This window comes from Netta rufina, assembly GCF_964035555.1.
Source record: "Netta rufina genome assembly, chromosome: 11".
Classification (NCBI taxonomy): domain Eukaryota; kingdom Metazoa; phylum Chordata; class Aves; order Anseriformes; family Anatidae; genus Netta; species Netta rufina.
In genome coordinates, this window is record NC_140134.1 from 15,489,446 (window position 1) to 15,510,758 (window position 21,313).

Here is a 21,313-nt window from a genome sequence, read left to right on the forward strand (position 1 = left end):
GGGAGAAATAAATTATATTTTAAATCTGAGATCAACATGAGCTTTAAATCTCACATTAAGATCTCCAGCATGATACTAAGAACTGCAGCACTCCCTTTTCTGTGAGCATACTGAAGAGAGGAATCTTTAAAACGCACTGCTTGCTCTAGACTAAGCATTCTGAATTGCCTTCAAAGTATTTGTTGCAAAATAGTATTATTTGCTGCTAGTATTATTTGCTTCAAAGTATAATTTGCTGCTTTCGTGCAGAGCTTCCAGGTTTTCCTGGACTTGGGTTGAACACGAATTAACAAAACACAGCAGTCATATCACCCAAACAATTATAATCCTGAGCACTATCATTAGATCCAGTTAAACTGTGTCTGAAGGTACAGATAGCTTTCATTCTGTATTCATCTGAAACAACACAGATTTTTGTAAATATATATACATTATGAAATACAATAATCAGATCCTTAATCCAGTTTAGCTTTTAAAAACAATTGAAATTATATGCATAATCAATCTTTTACATACAATTAAATAAAAATGCTGGCAGGTAACAGTAATGTCTCTGTACGCAGGACTCATTTAGGAGCATTAGCAAATCTGAATTTAATATTCTGTTCATTTTACCAGCTTTCACGGGATTTCACACTAATGGTTCTTTCTTCTCTACTTATTTTTCTCATTAATTATCTTTCAATTGTGTTTTTGGAAGGGTGAAAACACACCCTTTTAAAGGATTCTTTTATAGTAATGCAGCAGTGTGACTGTTCCCTTTCTCTCACACAGCTGGATTTAACATGCACAACAGCGAGGAGAGCTGCTCCCCTCATGCAGGACCATGTCCAAAAACCACTATTCCCATTTAGAGGAGAATGGAATTAGGTTTCTCTGCTGAAGTCCCTGCAGAAATTGTTTTCAAAGGGGCCTGGAATGGCTATCAAAAGGACAAATCCTGAAACTGGGTTTTGTGATGCCAATGCTGCACAAGTCATCTAAGGCCACAAAATAATAGAAAGTAATAAAGACTCTTACTCCTGTGAATTGCCAAGGGCTACAGTTCAGTCTATGGTTTATGTCTATGATGCAAAGGCTGTTCCAAAATCACCATTTTCTTGAGGTATTTGGTTCCTGCTCCTGAGGAGCAAATCCATTGTGGAGGTCAGGCCGATCCCCAGTTATCTACAGGAGGCAGGACAGAAACCTCCCATATCGTGAAAAAAGAGAGAATTCTAACCACAGAATCCTTTATATAGGCCACTGCAGAGTTTTTTTGGACAGCCTTGGAGGCTTGCTCCTGGTTTCTTCATTGCAGATTCAAGACAGGCTCCAGATGCTGAAAGCAGCATTTGAATTCTGTTTGTGTAACAGTGAACCATCCCCAGCCTTTTCAAGCTGCCTGAATTCAAACACAGCAAAAGATATCATGACTGTAAGCACCCTTCCTGCTTTCTTTGTGAAACAGAGTGTTTGCCACAGGGACCCCTTATGATGAATGTTGGAGTACTTTCTTCAGGGAAAGTGGCCGTATGGTATGTACACTGCTTTAAGACCAACACAGGATGTGGTAACCTTATGGAAGGATAATTAGACTTGTCAACCTATTTCAGGTTGCAGTTAGACAAGCTATACCTCTATAATTAGTTTAAGGCCACAGTTAATGTTTTACAAAATTAACCTTTTCTAAGACTATAAATATAGCTTATCAGATCTTTTTTTCATGGAAATTTGTCATTTAAGAGGAAAATATCATCTAGACAGATGCAAAAAAAAAAAAAAAAAAAAGAGATAGCAGAAAATCCAGAGAAGAGTTTGATGAAATAGAAGCAAGACAGATTTCAATATTCGTTCTTTCAAATCCCAGAATTTTTTCCCCATTTATGATGCCCAGCACTTGCCATGAAAACTTCACTGTGTTAGATCTGTTTGACATCCATTGAATTCTCTGGCATTTTCATTGGGACCAGGAGCATTTTGTGAGGAAGCAACTCAACTGAGTAGGACAAAGGCACAGTGACATTTCGTCAGTAACTATTATGGAATACCTTTTTATTTTCTTATTATGGCGGGGTGATAAAAGCACACATATACTTGGAACTCACAGAACACACAAAACTATAGCATTTCAACAGTCTGTGGCCAAAGACACATCATCTTACTAAAATAAAATAAATAGGGACCCACCTATTGACAACGTTTGTCCTGATACCTGGTGCATGAGACATTGTGAATGATTTGAAGTTTTCTGAATATCTACTCCTCTGGAGTAAGGGAAGCTCTCACCTACACCCAAATTTTGTGAGTTGGCCTTGTCTTGGAGAGCAATGTATGCACACGTACATGTCAGTAATTGCATAAAGGAACCAAGCAGACTTACCCTGTAGCCAACATCTTCTGTGATAACTGCTGTGTCAACCGTGCAGCCTGCTTGCCACAAGGTCTCCTTGATACTGCAACCATAGAGAAACACGTTCTTTTTCTGAGAGTGGCCATGGTAGTCACAGAATACCTAAAGAAGTAAAAGGCAAAATCTTGAACACTTTTTTTTTTTTTTTCCCCCGGTCTCTTCAGACAAGATCAGACTCTGGGCCATGCCTATAATCAGTGTCAAACTTTGTTAGTCAGTTGTATCTTGTTTTATCTATTGGATCTGACATGATCTTAGGAATCCAGAGTCAAGACCAGTGCATTTCCATCTGCAGCAGAAATAAACATGACACCTGTGCAAGAATCCATGGCAACTCAGGAACCTGAGAGTTCATGGTAACTTAGGATACAACAAAGCAATTTGTCAGGCTCCTTTGACTTCTCAACTTCTAAACTCTAGCATTATTCTCAAGAGATTCTAAAACTGCACTTTCCTCAGCAATTAATCGTCACCTCAGCTTCTTTAAATTCAAAACCAGTGCTACTTAATTTTCAGGAAAATATAATTGCACACTCATGTGAAAACGTATAGTATGCTGTCAGATCTTTGCATGAATTCCTGGAAGCCAAGCACAGAACATGACCTATCTTCATGGCAAATAATCTCATTCCACACTATCTAATATATCTACTTAATCCATCTCTCTTATGTCAGCTGTCATATAAGCTAGGTGTAAGGCACGTTTCTAGTTTTAGTGGAATCTTTGATCGCCTTTATAGGCAGATATCAACTCCTATAGAAATGAAAATCACGATTTAATGACCTAAGAGGTAAATATTGACCCAAGTGTTAAAGAGTAATCAATCTCAGTACCCTCTGAGATATGAAGTCAATATACACACTGCTGTTACATATATTCTCCATGTCTTTATCAGGAAAATTCAGAAATCTGTCATTGAAAGGCAAGAATTTCTAAAGAGAAGAAATTGGTTCATTTTAAACCAATATTCACCACTTATTAGAAAGGAGCTTCAAGATCTCATTGAAATTGTTTTCTGGGGCATATGCAATAGACAAAGGAACAGGTGTTGGAAGGTAGGAAAGAATTACGAAAAAATATAAAGGGAGATGGGGGAAAAATATGGGGGAGAAAAATATGTATTCTTACATAAACACGTATACAGGAGGGGAGAAACAGATGGAGCAGTTGAGCTTCTTCCACCAACTGTTAAGGCAAGATTTACCCTAGTATGTTTATTTGCCAGTTATACAGTAACTAAGTTTAGCTGAAGGCAGTCATGGAGTTTAATTATCTAGGAATTGAGTATTTAAATTCCTTCCGCTCCTCTGACAAACTGTACATTGACAAACTGAAGATGCTAAGGCATACACGCATGAAGAACCATCTCCCTGCTCCTAATTAGTTGGACAATTCAGCTTATCTTGACAAAAACCTCACTCTGGCAGTTTGTTTGCTTATACCCTGCTCCTTTTGTTTTCCAACTTGTCAATGTTCCTTCGCACACCACCACTCAGCTCTGGTTCTCTTTGTAGGACTCTGGACCTGCACATCCCCATCCATGCAGCACAGAGCATTCCACATGTAAAGCATAAGATCAGTGACCTCCACAGCAACAAGTGCTCCTGCACTGCTTATACCCTTGCCACCTGGCAAAGGCAGAAAGGGGAGGACAAAGAGAGCAGTTTGAGAGCTGCTAACGAGAGCAAGCCTACAATCAGCATCCTTCCCAAAGGGGAAAAAAAAAAAAAAAAAAGACAACATTGCACAGACCCCAGACATTCAGCCCTGTCAGGCAGTGTGCATATTTTACAGGGTTTATAAAACCCATGCACTAGAAATAGCTGGCTGAAGCACATGGAATTACCCTGTAATGGTCCCTTCCAAACAGCTGCATTTATTGGATCTCTTAATGACAGACGTTTTTCCAGCTAGTGTTCCATCTCTGCTTTCAGTGACATATAGTCATAGTTTAGGTTAACCACAGGTACCACCTAGAATTTATTCCTATGAATATCAAAAAGAAGATTTTATAGCTTTCATTCTGGTTCAAGGCAGAGATCCCAGCTCAACTGGGTATCAATTACCTGCCAATTTACAGAATTACTAATACGCAAAAGACGCATATATTATTACCTAAAAGATTACTTTACTTATCAGAAACCACACAGGGATGATCAGCTATTCAGATAGCTGGGCTGCCTAGTAAGTGTGAGGTCTATAATTCTGCATCTCCAGAAACCTGCCGATGAGTCCTTAATGACAGGTCTGGAATGAGCCTTCTGTGTTAGTAAAGGATTATCAAAGCCAGGTTATGTAACACTGCTGCTGTTTCAGGCCATGGGATCTTCCACTGATTGTCACCAAATTCCATGGCAGAGAAGTCAGTGCTACTGGAAATATTTTCATTCCATTTGCAAGTCTTATAATCCTACGCTTTAATTAACTTTGCTGAATACTGCAGTTATTCTCAATGTTTATAACAACTTGTTCTTTATAATACACTCTTCTGCCTCATTTTCACACCACAGCATAGTGTACGCCTCACTATTCAGCGAAGAAAAAGCTCTATTTTGTAATTTCAACACACAATACAGAAATTTTCCTGTCTGGGCAAACACTAAGCAAACCTGGGACCTCCCCATCTGCTTTTTCTCCAGTCTGTCCTTCTGCATAGCTGGGACACTAACACACAGTCAAACTCCAAGTCTTGTGCTCACTGGGATATGACTCAAGACACACATGCAAATTTTTATCTATTTAAAGTTATTTGCCAGCACTGATCATCATAGAGGTAAGGACTGCTTTCAAACTCAAAAACAACCCTCCTCATGACTCACAGAACCAAGCAGCTTTTAAAACAAAGGAAAAGCAAAATAGAAAACGGTAAGCAAGAAACTCTGTTGGAAAACAGATCATTTCAAAATCTCTTTGATTTTCCTGCAAAATTTCCATTTTTCCTTAGTGGTGTTGTGAGAGGACTCAGTTTCAGAGTTTTGAGGTAGACACGTCTAGTTTTTTTGTTCCCCCCCCAAAAAAAAAAACTATATCCTTACAAGCATCCTTACAAGCAGATCTGTTTCCAAGCTTGACAGAATACTTTTGAATGGCAGCAAACTCTGCTTTGTGTCTCCTGGTCCCTAGGAGGTTCTTTCTGTCCCCTCCAAGGGCATCCTGGTCTCTCTGTATGAGCTGCACGTTCCCTGTTGCATACTGCAGCTACATTGTCAACCATAACTTGTAAACCCTAGCATTTTCTCACCACAAATGCTTAAGGAGAAAGCAACACCTCTCTCCCCCTCAGACCTGGTTGCTCCAAGACACAACTCTCTAACACTCCCACTTTGCTGCTCTGAGTTGGAAAGAGATCCCACGCAGTGGAGAGCTGCAATGCCACAGTGCCTCCAGCCCCTTGGTTTACTGGGATTCCAGAGGCAGGCTGTTTGCTATGGAAGGGTTTACCAATTAAAAGGGTTTTGAAAGGCTGTTAACTTTGAAATTCTTTCCTCCTTCAAGCTTTTCTTTGCTTTGAAGAAACTGCTTGCGCATCTCCAGGATAAATTAAACTAAGTAGCTTCACAAAAATCTTTTGGCTATCTGGGAACTTGGCTCCATGGGATCTTGGCAGCAGGGCCAGGGAAGAAGAAACTCGGCTCTCTTCTGGAGCAGGGAAAATGCATTTTTGAGCATGTGTAGCCTAAAACTGATGTACTCTTCAAAGGAAGAGAAAAATCAGTTTACCAAGTCTGACATGCAGCTTGTGAGTGAGAGAGATGATGGGATCAATAGTTTCCCTTCACTCAGCAATGATGAAAACTTGTACTGTGTGCACGTTCAACTTTACACATCTGGCTATGACAGTGAGGGTTTCGAATTAAAAAAGACCCAATAGAAAATAGCGTAGTAAACCAGAACTGATCATATATGTCTCTAAACCAAAGAAAAAGGTTGGTGAAAAGCTCACAACTGTGAGCTGTGCTTCCGTGAGATTTCTTAGAGTGCAGAGCTGAGCTGCCAGGCTATTGCCTTGGCCAAAAAATAAAAATACAAATAAAAATCACATTTCCACAAAAACTCACTTAAAGAAGCTCACAGGCATTTTCACCTTGTCAAGACTAGAGAGAATTATGTATCTTTGGACATTTTTTGCATGACTGTAGCTATAAGCAGCCAACCTGCTAGTCTAATGAACATTTCTGTTCATTAACGTTTGAACTTCCCCGTGCTTTTTATCCTGAGGTCTCAGAACTATTCATTCTGCTGGACAACAAGACTGAGCAGATGGGACAGATCCCAGACCAGCCCCAGCTGCAGCTTTGAGACTAGAATCACTTCTCATGAATTTCTCGTAGTCTAAAATCCAGTCATCTCCTTCTCCTCTCCAAAGCAATGTGGAAGTTCAGCCATTTTGAGGGCTGCTTCCCGTGTTTTGGGGATTGCATAGGTTGTTCCAGCATGGGCTTTTGAAAAATCCATTCAGAATAAGTCTTTGCAGAATTTCTCATCTTCTTGTCAGGAAGATAACAATAACCTATTAACAATATTTAGCTCAGTCGGAATACTCTAAGGATATTAAAGAGATTTAAAGAATTCATATTCATATTACAGGTGTGCAAGGGCTCTGAAATTTGGAGTTGTTGGTTAGAAGATTCAGTAGAAAATCCAAGACATTCAAAACAGATCTATAAGATGAAAGCATAACAGCACAGGATACTTTCAAAATCTCTCTAGCTCTAAAACAAAGCTGTTCGCACAACTGCAATAATCAATCTACACACAGTAACTTATAAAAGACATTGGAAAATACTCACCAGAGGAGCCCGGCCAATGCTGCGCAGATAGTACAGAAGACCTTTGGTGTGGTAAATAGTTGGATGAAGCTGGGAACTGGGCTTCAACCACTGTCTGTTCAGATCATCCCCACTCAAGGAACAGCGATGGCTGAAATCAAAAAACAACACATCATAAACCATCAAAACAGTTGGTTCCAGAGAGTTTCCAGTTCTGCCAAGACATGGCACAAGGACAGGGAATGTAAATTAAAACACAAATATAAAGATTTTGAACATTGGGTTGGAATGACTCAACAGCGCATACTTTCAAAGGTGCTTACAGTAAGCACATTTTATCACTTCCTTTCCTTCTAAGGTTCACACAGTTGCAGTCCTGAAAATAAACACAGTTTTTCCTTTACCTAAGTACATACATAACCAAGACTACTTACAAACAAAATATCTTTGGAAATATTTTAAATTCCGTGCTATCTAACAAAATTCAGCCAGCTTACATAGAGCAAAGGCTTCTCAAAACCTCTATAGCAAATAAGTACATCCAACTCCTACTCATTCTAATTGAAGACAGGTGCTTGAATCTCTTCGACCAGTCTGAAATATGTATGCACTTAAATGAGATGAGCTGGATATCTCATTTAAGCTTCTCTGCTCACGAGAAATGTAGCTATCTGAAGCACATCACGAAGATCTTGATGCATGCTACATCATTATGTAGAACAATTACCTAGATTCACTGCAAAGGCTGAATAAAAAGCTAAATAAGGATCCTAGATTTGCACTGAGAAAGTGTTTTCTTTAGTTGGCTTGAAAATATTCTGTTCCTGAGTCAGTGATCAGTGGAAAATTCTGCAGGATATTTGACTGTATGGAGCAGTACATCATTGTACAATTTTGCAAAATCTGTCTAATCTCCCTCATTAGTGACTGTGCGTAGTACAGAGCCTAATTATCCTCAGTATTGGGCAAATTTCTAGCTACACAGTTGCATCCAGCTTTGCTGTTCTAGCCTCCTAGTAACAAAGTACAAATGTATTCCTAGGGATGCAATTTGGTGGTGTTTAGGCAGAATCTTGAAGTGCAACTGGGGTGTGTTGCAAGTAGTAGCTTTGGTATTATCAATGCCTTGCAAATAATGCTTAGAGAGAAAGGGTCCTAAGGTAGGAATTAAAAAAAATAAAAAATAAAAAATAAATAAAAGTACAAACAAGAGAGAACTGGATAAGAAAGCATGACAAAGAAAAAAATAAGAGTCACTAAAAATGTTTCATATGTTTTTAATGTAGAAAAACAAGGTCTCTGATGCCATCTTGGGGCTTCTGGCAACATCACAAGATCCATTCCAACTTTAGTTTCAGTGTTACCTGACTTCCCCTCTTTCTTCATAATCCATAGTTCCCACATTACTCACTCTGCCATTTGGAAAACATTAGCAAAAGCTAACACATGGGAAGTCATTGAATACTGATATGATGCTTCTGCCAAAAATTCGAAGTGAAAACACAACCACTTCACTTCTGTTGCATAATGGTCCTTCAGGCAAAGGTACCTGGAGGCTCACCTCTCCCGACCTTCAGGACCACAGCTGCTCAGATGAGCTTATCAACTGTATTTCTGTCAAGAACCTGTGTTCATAGATGTTTTCCTTTCAGCAGATACAACTCCAAAAAGAATCACTGAATTACATTCAGAAACAATCATCTTTTCATTGGTGACTGGTGAAAAAAAAAGACCCAGCACCAACCACTTCCTTGACGTAAGCATGCGATGTTTGCCTGCCCAACAGTTGTATCAGGGAGCACAACTAATTGAAAACAATAGTTGAATGATGGCTAGACTTTAATTCTCACTCTTCATTTTAACAACTAAAAAAAAAAGTCTTATTGTTATTATAGAACTGCACAAATAATTCTTCAGCACTATTATTGCTTAAATAAAACAACTTCTCCCTTGCCTTTTTGTTGGAATTGACACTGGTTTATGTCTTCTCAAACCACCCGCATGTCTCCCTTGGCTAAAATGCCTTGGTACTTGCTGGGAGACTCCAACGTATCAAGCCAAACATGCAGGGGAGTACGAACATGACAAATGAACTACTCCCAAAAGGATGCAGTAATATAGAGATTAATGTCAAGCTAACACCAAGCTCAATTTTTATTTCACTGTTTCGTAGACTAAACTAAAAGCCTCTTTGTTAAAATTAAATAAATAAGTAAATCCTTTAGAGTATACAAGAAATCCCAAGAGCTCTTCAAAAAGGATGCAAGAAAAACTCCTAAAAAACTCCGTTAATGCGTGTTAAAGCCAAGTAGATGGTGTTACAAGGCACCAGTGTTTCCCACTGCAGCATCTGGTTCTGCTGTGGCCCATGGACTGGAAGGTGTTAGTTGTACATGAGCACAGTTTCCACAGAGCATGCTGACATGTCTCAGTCTTCGGGCAAACTTCACTCTGCCCGTGATGCAATTTACCAACTCCATTGCTCTAATAAACATTGAGACTTTTCTTAGAGGTGACCCTATGACAAGCCAATCCCCCACCCATGCCATTCACCAACACTGCTGATCACTTAGGATGGGTTCAGTAAGCATAATCCAACACTACAGCAATCATTAGAAAGCTTTTATTTACAGCAGGGAAGGAAGGTAAAATCTCAGCACATAGGCAAGACCTGGGAGACAAAGTTCAGTTTTGTCCCTTCAATGATTAACATCTTTGCTCATTTAAATGACCTTTAAATATTAGCACTCTGCCTGGCAGCTTGTATCCGTAGCTCCTAAGGAGATGCACAACTTTAATTAAATTATGAGACTGATTTTTCCATCTCACTCCCCACCCCGACCATTCTGTTAAAGCCTGTTTACTTTTGCACATCCCCACCAGCCCTGTATCCTTGTTCCTTTCTTTCTTCTCTCCCATTCCTAATAGCAATGACATTCGCAGATAATGGGTTTGTCCGTTATGCTCTGCAACCAAGGGTGAAGGTAAAATATTAAGCTGATCTCAAGTGCTGATAGCAAATAAAGGGGCTGGGAAGCTGAGAGTGGCTTTGTATGTTTGGCAGGATTTAATGAAATTCACTGCTCAAATCAAAGACATTTCTTACAACATGGTTCCAAGCTATTACATTTGCTTTAAATGCTTTATGTGTCTTTTCTCCTTCACAGCATTAGTGAGACTACCTGCCACCCTAGATGGGACTCCTAGCAGCTCAACAGGAATGATGAAAACATTTGCCACAAAGAATTCCAATAAGTAAAGAAAACCCCACCTCTGTGCCTCTATACAGATTGCCTGTAATTGTTAGTTATCTTGCATCTTGAGCCCAGATGTGCTACACATATATGTGTGAAACAATTAAATTACATTTTTCTTGTTCACAAGCCTGATGCTTTAGATTGTACTTTTGTTATAGCTCTGCCTCCTCTTCTACCTTTAAACAGCCAGGGAATTCTTTGATGTGGGTCAGCCTACTGGAGAGCTGTTAGCTGCCTCTGGCATAGTGCTTGGCTCCAAATGGGGCACAGCTAAAGGAAACTATGAGACAGCTTCCCCTTTTGTTCTGCATGACAACTGAAGTCGTTCCATCAAACATTTCACCCACAATCTTTCAGTGACATGATCCATGAGGAACAGTGGAGAAAGAATCAGTTCCACAATACAAGGTGGCCTGTGTAAATATCACACATCTCTCCCACCAGGCTAAACTAAATACTTCTGACCTTCTTCAAGGAGACCCTAGGGCTGTAACATTTCTGTAGGTGTCTCTAGAATGACTCAGAAGAAGCCATGGAGCTGGTGGAAGAAGGGATCCTCTGAGCTTTACTAAGCTGTTCTAAAAATAGAGATGGTTAGAAAACACTGCCACCACAACGCTACACAGCAAGGCATTCACCGCTCACCCTTGCCTGAGGAAAGAAACACTCGGGCAGTCCGTCTTTCAGACGTGCTGCAATAGTGCCACAGAGTCCAGTTAGATGAACTGAAAAAGTATTCAAGCCAGCCAGTCCCTGGAGAAACGTGATGGAACATGTGTAACCCTAATGACTGGTGGTGAGCAGAGAAAATTCAACCTTAGGTGAATTTGTTGATGACTGCTGGTTTCAAATATCATTACATGCTATCAATAATAGTCCTCTCTATATACAACCCTCAGCTCTCAAGATGTATAAATGCAGGCAGTCACCTAGAACTGCATACGGGACAACTAGAACTAGTCTACAAGAAACAGATCCTTGATATAACACAATCAGAAAAGACCAGGGTGTGATTCCCATTCATAATCCACGGGGAGGTAACTGCACTTCTAAGAGAAGCATTAGACTCTTGCTCTGAAGGCAGGGCCACCTCGCAGGGAGTTAATGAGAAAGAGGTTAAGTAGCTAAAGTACAGACTTGTTCAGTTTAAAACAGAATTGTATTTTAAATGCTTGCACTTGTAAGACCTTGCTTTTAATCTTGTACCTCAAAGTCTGACATCAAGTTTTACTACAGATGTGTCTTCTTTATTGTCTTACTCTTAAGCCTGCTCGGCTTAAGTGCAAAGCAGAAGATCCTGAGCACCTCAGCTTGCAGCTGCACTAAATTCTGCATGAACCACGTGTTTGAATGGGGAGATGCTACGTAGTCCTAAACCAAGGCTGATAAAGTCAACAGCACCTTTTTGTTGAATGCAATAAACCTGGTCCAGTGCCCTGCAGAGACAGAAAAACAAGAGAGGTGGGGGGAGAGAGAGACGAGAGAGAGAGAAAGGGGGTGTTGGGGTGGGCACAAAAACAAAAGAGAACTGGAGATAAAGAGTAAAAGGACTGGCGGATAAACATAGCACACAATATTAGGCAGGGAAGAAAGCAAGAAATAGAGACAGAGAGAGAGGAAAGTCACTTTTTAAAGAAAAGATGCTGCTGTGCTCGGAAGATAAAATGATTCAAAATCTCCTGTCCATTACAGATAAATGGAAAGACAGGGCCCGTCATATCAAATGAATGATGTCAGGACTGATAATAACAGCACCTGGGGCACAGCGAACTATGAAATCTAAAGGGATGCATTGTGTTTGATATGTAGAGAGCAACATCACCATTCACTGTGCATCTTAAAAGCATACAGCAGTACTAGAACAGGATAAGAATATCTATAAAGGTAAGTAGGCACAAGTAAACATCAGGATGCTGTTGAGCAGCATGTGGCAGCCTCAGACAGACACAGCATGCTGGACTTTATAAATAGCTACTGCCTAGGATGGAAGCAGGAATGTTTGCAGGAAAGTGTTTTGGTCTTGCCATTCAGAAAGCTCAGAGCAACCTGAGGGGGTCAGGGGATGGGTAGGAGGGTGGAATCCTGCATTTTGCTTGATTTTTTTAATCTTTTCAAAGAGCAAAACTCGATGATGTTAGGAAGCAGCAGTACCTGCAAAGCCCTCCCTCGTTATTTAAAGAAAGCTGTCAGAAATACAGCATTTTTTTCTACATTTAAGTCCATGTGCTAAAACTAAAATGACTATATTCATCATATGTCCATTCCACAGAGATGCTCATCCAACACTACCCAGTCATTGCACCATAGTATTGCCCTGTGATGCCAGGGATCATTCTAGAAACAAAACGTCCCCACAACAATGAAAATATTGGAGGCTTTACATTGAGAGCAACCCAATGAAACAATAGCTTATGTAATGTAAAACCAGCTGGATTTTAAAATGTTTGGATGTTTTTCAGAAGCTTCAGTATGACAACTAACTAGTCTTCCATCTTCTGAAATTTATGTTTCTCAATGGCATAAGAGAAACTTTGAACTGCTGAGGGCCTCTTTGTAGAGCTCTTCATTTAAACTATTTTATAGCAGATAAGTATGCAAAATTGCACTACCACACTCTACAGCTGGAATACAAGATGGGGGATTAGAGGGCAGGGTCTTTTTCATACTGTATGCTGGACTGCACCATTAGTTTCACGCTGAAAAATCTTTCCCTTCATTAAAGTGGGCTGCTTTAAGTTCCCTCTGGGACATTTTGCTTTTACATCTTGGAAAGCTACAGTGTTTCCCTGAAGGGAAGTAATCCCTTGCCCAGTTACTCCAAGAAGTGAAGAAGGTGACGTTCTCTCTGTTTGAAGTTATTGTATTTTCATTTGTTCACAGTGAAATACAGGTAAATAGCTGCAAGGCATATACAGAGACACCGATGAATGAAACACTTCCCATCCACATTACTGCAGCTGACAGTTCACTACTGATCATATATGCTTTCTCCTTCTGACTGCAAGCACTATGAATGCTAAAATGCCTGTGTAGAATCAGGACCAAGAGCGGTTTGCCTTCCCAAGAGAACTGAAATAGCCAGGAGTTCAGGATCCACAATGCCCATTCCACATTTTTTCTTCTTCAAGTGTCTACCTCACTCCTAAATTATATTTATGCTCCAGTCCTCCAAATGCCAAGAACCCTCAAGCCTCATTTGCACCACATCTTCCTATCACACTGCTTTCATCGTAAGTAAAGGCCAGAGTCAGTATTAGCACACCAAGGCAGGCATGTACTAGATTATGAAAATCAAGGCCAGAAAGTCAACCTCTCCTAAGCGAGTCCCATAAAATACCAAGCGATGGCAATTTCTCAATTGCACTGTGACCTCTTACTGTCATACTAGTTTATCTCCAGGCCTTTAAGAGGAAAATTTTTATTGCCTTTTTTTTTTTTTTTTTTTATTGCACCTTACGCACACAATGCCAAACTTATCTCCTAGATGACACTTGTACTACCGGGCTGCCAACCAATTTAACGGTGCCACTGAAGGGAGCCTTCCTGCTTTGGATTGTGGCTGCTGTAGGACTTTTTCCTTTCAGCACAGACTAATGAATCCACGATGCATAATGCTCCCTCTTGGGCAAATGCTATTCTAAAGCATCACTGCCAGTTTCTTCTTGCCTACCTACAGCAGAGCACTGATGCTAATTAGCGTAATGAACCTTCACTATTTCACTTTCTACATCTGACTGATTTTGTCACAATGGACAATCCTTGCTTCCCAAGATAAATTATGTAGTCTGTGTTCTTCCCTTTTGGTGCATGTAATTGTGCCTCTATCCTTGTTCAGCTCTGGTAGAAGAGTTCCTTTTCTCTCTGTGGACACATTTCATTGTCATATTTTGTCACAAACCAGTCAGACACACAGAATGAGATCTGCATCACCCCCAACTAATACTATCATCACCCCCAACTAATACTATCTGTGTCATAATCAAAGAAGACAACAAGTTCACAAGAACTATTGAAAAGGTGAGTAAACAGCATTATCACAGATCAGCTGAACTACTTCCCCAGTTCTACATGAATGGATGCTCATCAGATTTCTATTCCTTTTAATTGTAACAACAGTAACTATCAAATATGAGAACTTATTCACCCGCAGTTAGTCATGCTTTGCACTGTCATTTACAAGAAAAAAAATGCAAGTAATAATGCTTTGTACTACTTTATGGAGGAGTAAATAAAGATTCAGGGAGCAGGTAAAAACTGGGTTCTCAATTTCTTGATGTCTTCCATATGATGGGGTCATCTCAAGAGCCTGTTCTAAGGACCATCAAATATTTTGCTTGTCACTGATGAGACAACCCTAAAATAGAATTATTAGGCAGTGGTTTTGGTTGGAAAAGTTAATTTTCAGCTCAAGAATTTTCTTGTAACAAGTATCTATTTTCTGCAGGAAATGTTGGCTTTTCTTATGCAAATACCCAATTCCCCTCAAAATTTCGACTTTCCAGTCAGAACTCCAAATTTTACTATTCAAAATTTCAAACTGTTTAAGAGGTGCTTACAGCACATGGCAGAAAGTGTCTTTGAGGGTTTCTTAGGTACCCATTCTTCTCTGTGTATAGGGTCTCTTTGGCTGGGCTACATGTCCCATAGCACAACAGCAAGACTCCACAACAGCTGTTCAGTAAGATGCAGAATTATGATGTAGCATGGAAGCTGTAGTTTGGCAGGGGGAACTCAGACAACAGGGCAGTGAAACAATTCCAAAAAGGGCACAACAGTGACACTTCCCAATGGAAATATATCTTTTAGGTGGGAAGATTTGGCTCCAATTTTGAATATCCATTATTCCTTTAAAAACTTAAGTATTCTTAGAGGGAAAACAAAAACAAACAAACAAACAAAAAAAGAACACACCACCACTGCCAACAAAAAATACCTTTTCCCAAACAGCTTCACTTATATCTTCCTACACGTTATGTCAGCAAATCCTAATTTTGCAGGCAGAAATATTGACAATGAAGATACTCATACAAAGTAGCAAATGTGTGAAAAAACAGTAGTAAAACCAGAGGTTTCATGAAAGCATACTGAATTAACTAAAACTACTTTTCAAGTAACATCCTTTAACCTGTTTCTAGTTCTTGTATTCTAATTTTCTTAATTTAAATGTGTTGTATGTTCAGATAGTTCAGGAAGGATTCTTAACTGACTTAAGCTAATTGCTCACATATGGGTTGCATTGAATTAACTGAGTTGATTTAAAAATCTGGTAGTTAAATCAGTGCAATCTCCACATACAAATGAGCACTAAGAATTGCAATTTCCAGATGATGGTTCTAAACCTCAAACACAAATAAAAAACACAGAAGGGCAAAGTGTGGCATCATAGATTAACAATGAGAATCGCAAGCAGAGGAGTGTTTAGAGGCCCAGAAAAACAAAACAGAACAAAAACAACCACCAACCAAAAAAAAAAAAAACACACCTCCTCCCTCCAAGCTTCCTCTGCTTCTGTGGAACTGAAGAGGTAACTAGAAATGGGAGGAAAAAATCTCAAAGCAGTTGCTATGAATCAGAAATATTTTGCTAATAAATTACATAATAATTGGACTAATTCAAAATCGTTGCCAGTAAATGGTGAAAAACCTTTGTACTTTTTAAAAAAAAAAAAAAAAAAAAAAAAAAGAGTAACGAGACGAACACTGTACAAGAAACGTACTTCAAGAGACGCTTCCTTCCTGGACCATCACTAGATCATCCTGGTCTAACCATATCCAATGTCATCTAAAAGGCTTTCTCTAGATTCTAATGTCCAGCTTTCAGGGACTAGGAATTGATTAGGGTATTGTCAGCCTACCCCAGAAGACAGCTCTGCTTGGAAACCTGGAATCCCTTTCCAGTCTGGGGCCTGCAAAGCTTTGTATGGGAAACAGACTTGTTTCAGCAAACTGATACCTCACAGCAAAGCAATGCACTGACATGCCAGCTGGCGCTGAACACAAGGAAAAAAAAAAAAAAAAAAAAAAAAGAAGAGGCCAAGAATAAGGAAGAGACAGAGGTGAAGAAGGCTGAAGTCACCCTTCCCAAGCTGAGATGCATTACACCCCCATTCTCCATCACCTCAGCAGTCTTTTTCAATAAAAATAAGCAGCAGGGATAAGCCTCTACGAGTCACACCTGCATGACAAATAAGGTTGTGGAATTCCAAAATAAGACTTTTTAAGCACATTTTTTTCAGCCTTGTAGGAGGCTGGAAGACTGTTTTGCCAAATATGTTCTGTTTTTTTTCCAGAAGAGAGGTTAATAATAAATTCATTTTCTTCTTTAAACAAAATGTCTGCTCTAGATTAGGCAAAGAAGGTTGTCCCACTGTAATACCCACTATGCTTGTACATTCGTCCTTCAATATTAATTCCCATTGCTCAAGAAAGATGCTGTTTTCCTTCTCCAAACACAGACTGGGACAGGGCAGGTTTATTTTGTCACTAAGTTGCTCAGCCTAGCTCAAAATTGCAGAGGGACTTCACTGTACACAAGACTGTGATGTGATTTACAGGGGAATTGGCCACAGGCTGACATACACGAAGACACGCTATACTTCCTCGGTTAGTAAATTACAGTTCTGACAAAGCACCATTAACGGAAATATGCTGAGTGGTAGCTTGCAGAACAGTACACAACCAAGTACACAGCTTGCCAACTCCTCTCCTCTGCAAGGCAGGCACAGGCTAGTTAAAGAAAGTAACACCAGATTCTGCTAGCTGCTCATGCTAGAGGGGGAAAACAAGGTAGGAAAAAAGAGAAACCCCCTTCTTTTTGCAGTCATGTTGTAAAACCAGTATGATTATATTGCTACCGATATCTATAACTTCATTGGATATTCCCACTATAACAGGCTACTGTATTATGGGACTTGACCTCTCCTACCCTCACAGGGTACCTGCATGTCAAATGTAATCTCTTTGCAATCAACATTTCTTCACAGGTTACTCAGCAATAATACATATGAATCCAGGCTTTTCTCCTTTCTGACACAGGATTTCAAGCTCTGCCTGTGAATTCCACTGAATAGTCAGGAGTTCCTAATAAAACAGCTTGCTTTCTTTGCAATAAACGTTCCCTTCTGTGCAGATGAGCAATATTTACGGATCAGACCTGTCTGCAACACAGCTTCCAAGTCAAAACAGGAAAAAAAAAGAAAAAAAAAAAAAGAAAAAAAAGACTTATTTTCCAGTCATGCATTCCACCTGCTTTTGAATGGGTGGTTTCCATTTAATTAGGTACATATTCCTTTCCTCCTTCCTTGCCAGCATATGCTATCTTCCTCATAGATGTTATACCCTACGTAATACTTCTCTCCGGTGTTGCAAACTCTTGGATAACATATTGTATGGTTCCCCTGTGTATTCAGGGGAGACCATTAAGGCTTCAGAAGGCTTTAGCAATGAGTTAGAGATACCATCACTGCCAATAACTGGAGATTGCCTCATGCAATAGCTAGTAAGTGATGCATAACAAATAATTTTATAAGGTCATTGCAGTTCCTAAAAAAAATAATTCCAAACATCATTCACTCTCCTGTGGACCTTTCTTCTGCTGACAATTTTGTGTATGGTCTCCTCAACTCTACCTGTTACACAGGACTCTCAATAAAGGGAAGAAAAAAGATTGAATTCCTTCAGTGTCCAGGCCAGAGAAACTCTGTGTCTTAGGACTGCCACACAAGTGATGAATTTGAATTGTCCCTGCTTGCAACCTGCCAAATAAGAGCACATCCAGCCTGCAGACAACAAAGGTTTACCAATGCAACATCTGGTCCCCAGGATGAGCATGACAAACAATAATTATTCAATTATGATAAATAGAGGAGAAAGAAGGAGGGAGAGGGCATTCTAAAATTCTTAGTAAAGCAAATGCTATGTCTTCTGCTATGCTAGCAGGAAGATAATCCTTCACTGTATCCTCAAAGATGAGGCAACAGCCACTCTAGAATTATTAGGAGGCCATTTGAGGGACTGATTTGTCAATGAGTAGGGCAAGCAGCCACAGATATGCCAAGTAGTCTAGGTCGTCTGTAGATGCACTCAGTTTTTTATTCATTTATTTTCCCCCATGCACATGCGCTATGAGACTTCAAACCTCAGCTGAATGCTAATTCTGATACAAAAAAAATAAAACAACCCTAAAACAAATTGCGCTTACATAACTGCTCATCCAAGCACAGTGTCTCTGGGCACTTCACAATAGGAAAGTTAAATGAAGCATTCAATATACACTTATTAAAATAAAGTATCCACTAGAGAAGCCTGATTGGCTTGTAGAGGTCTGCAAAATATTCAGAAAAAAAATGTTAAAATATACACATTTAAGGCAGTAAAACCTGAAAAAAATAAAAATTGAACCTAATTCTCCAGGACAACTCACACACACTAGCAAGACTGGGCCAAGTTAAAGAGTCCTTGCAAGTGCTAAGTAAAGCTGGCACTGAAAATTCAGGGTGCATAGAGAAATTTAAGATTCCTAAAAGGGACTATCAGAATCTCAGGGGAGCCAGAAGACTTGCAACAGAAACCAGGCCAACCACATTATTGGTAACAGTCTGGCTAGAAGTTTCTAGTAAAAAACAAAAGTCAAAGAAAAACTAGGGCACTAGATAGGAACAAACGTAAGTGGTTCATATACAGTTGTGTGAGCAGAAATCTAAGCTGTTTTTGCATAGCAATTGGCAAATTTTAATTGGGGGCTAGTACGATCAAAAAACTCCCTCTTGAAACAGATTTGTAAAGTGAAGTTACTTGAATACTGAAATAAATGACCTGATTTTTCAAAATATGGAACTACTCATCACTGCTTATTGAAGTTCAATAGAGTTGCAAGCACTCAGCATCTTCCAAAGTCAGAAAATTCTTAACTAGCTTCCTAAAATATATTGGATCAGGGCAACTGGTCCTTACCATTCATTTTTTAACGCTGTTCTTGAATTGAATCAGGAAGCTTTATACATCAGAAGGTATCAGCAATATTTCAGAATGGAGAATACAGCGCTTACCAAACATTTGGGGCTTTTCGCTTAGCGTTTCCTCTCACCCCACTCCAACTTGTTTTAATGTAATGTAATAGAAGAATAATCTCTTAAAGGGGAATGAACTAGGAATATTTGGGGATCGATTGATGTGAAAACACCCAAGAAGAAAATCAATGATCAGCATCCAATCTTAGTAGCAAAGTGTTTTAAAATCTTTCAGATTAGAAGCACTGTCCTGTTTCAGCAAGTCAAAAATAAATATCAGCTCCTGATCAAAAGCTGAAATATTTCCATGGGAGGGCAGAAGACAAAGTACCAAGCTGACAAAATCCCTTATTTAGATGTGGAGAAGAGGGGACAAGAAGAGAGTGCTAATATAACCTCTCGATCACTTGTTGTAAGCCATATGGAAAGGTAATTTACAGTTATAACTCTTCTACTTAGAAGGCCCATGGGTAAAAACTGATGCAGTGCCACTGAAAGCAATTTATATCGTGCGGCTGATCTAACTCAGCACGCTCAGTTACTAACCAAAGAATAGGACCATATTGCCTATCTTTACTTAAATCGACAGAGGACTACAGTTTTTCTCTGTCTAGACAGAAAACTCTTTTTAAGCTCCTCATGGGGAAAGACGACTTTGCCTACCTCTGTAAAAGAGTTGAAGATGTTTTAGTTAATACACATTCAGACCTAACAGGTGAATGACAGCACTGATTTACTGCAAAGTGCAACACACTGGGTAATATGACATCTGCCTCTAAGGAGAAACTATGCTAAGCTCCAACCTTGAACCAAGAGGTTTTCTAAACTGCTTTCTGAATAAAAACAAAAGCAATATTCTGTCACTGCTGAGAATCAGCAAGCCTAGATACAACTTCCAGACTTTTTTTTTTCCTCAGTGGAGGTGTGTTCCATAGTGTTTCTATCAGTGGAGCAACATGGAAAGAAAGTATAGAAGAATAAAATCTGTGCCTGAAGATGGATTTGAAACAAAAATAAGCATGACGACTACTTACAATCATAACAAAAGGCAGGAAGGCTAACAAGTCTCTAGAATATATCCGATGATACCCAACAGTGTTCTTCCTTTCTGAATTTCTTCAGGGCTCCTTGTTCTTTGAGCTATCCTGCCACTCTCAGACCCAAGAGAGATTAAAGACTCAGCTGCATAACATTTAGTCAATATAGGTAAGCTCACAGAAATATCCCCTGCAAAAATCAATGCAAATTCAAGTAGGCCACTCTGATCAACTGGAATAAAGGTTGCAAATTATTTTGGCTGAGATTGTAAAAAACACTGTGGAATAAACAGTGGCATAAATATGACCTTAAGATCTTCTCTTCCTTCTACATATAAGCAAAATAGTTCAGTTGTCACAGTTGTAACTCAGGTAAATTAGTGCTTTCTCGGCTTTGAGGCTTATCTTTTTGGAATATTTATAAACAAAGCTGTATGTTGCCTAAGGGAGATAACCTCGGTAAAACTTCAAACAAACAGTCTTCTACCCTTCTTGACCAGCTTAATTCAAAAAGAAAAACAAACAAACAAACATGATTAATGATGTTATATAGTGCTGCAAAATACTAAATAGCTTTAATTGTTATGGTATAACAGTGCTTACAACCACCCTCTGAAAAAAATATCAACAAAACCAGATAGATGTATACAGCATTTTCCAGAAAGCTGATAATGTTTTTGTCCTGTTTTTTTTTTTTTGTTTGTTTGTTTGTTCTTTTTTTTTTTTTTTTTTTTTTTTTTCTGGCCAGCTGTCAAGTTTTATCACCAAAACTTTCTAGTGAGTTCGTTTTTTAAAGTCTTTTTTTTTCCCATTTTGATTTTTTTTTTTTTTAAGAAGTGGATCATCCCCA

The 21,313-nt window shown here is 39.2% G+C and overlaps 1 protein-coding gene across 1 annotated transcript in view; it reads right to left on the minus strand.

Moving 5' to 3' along the window:
• Positions 1-21,313, minus strand: part of AGBL1 (AGBL carboxypeptidase 1) — a gene marked incomplete at both ends in the record, with an annotated part of 284,899 nt that overhangs the window by 130,194 nt on the left and 133,392 nt on the right. The window contains 2 exons of the mRNA XM_084293364.1: positions 2,363-2,494; positions 7,184-7,313. Of these exons, the coding sequence (XP_084149490.1) occupies positions 2,363-2,494; positions 7,184-7,313 (262 nt within the window). The remainder of the gene's footprint in view (positions 1-2,362; positions 2,495-7,183; positions 7,314-21,313) is intronic.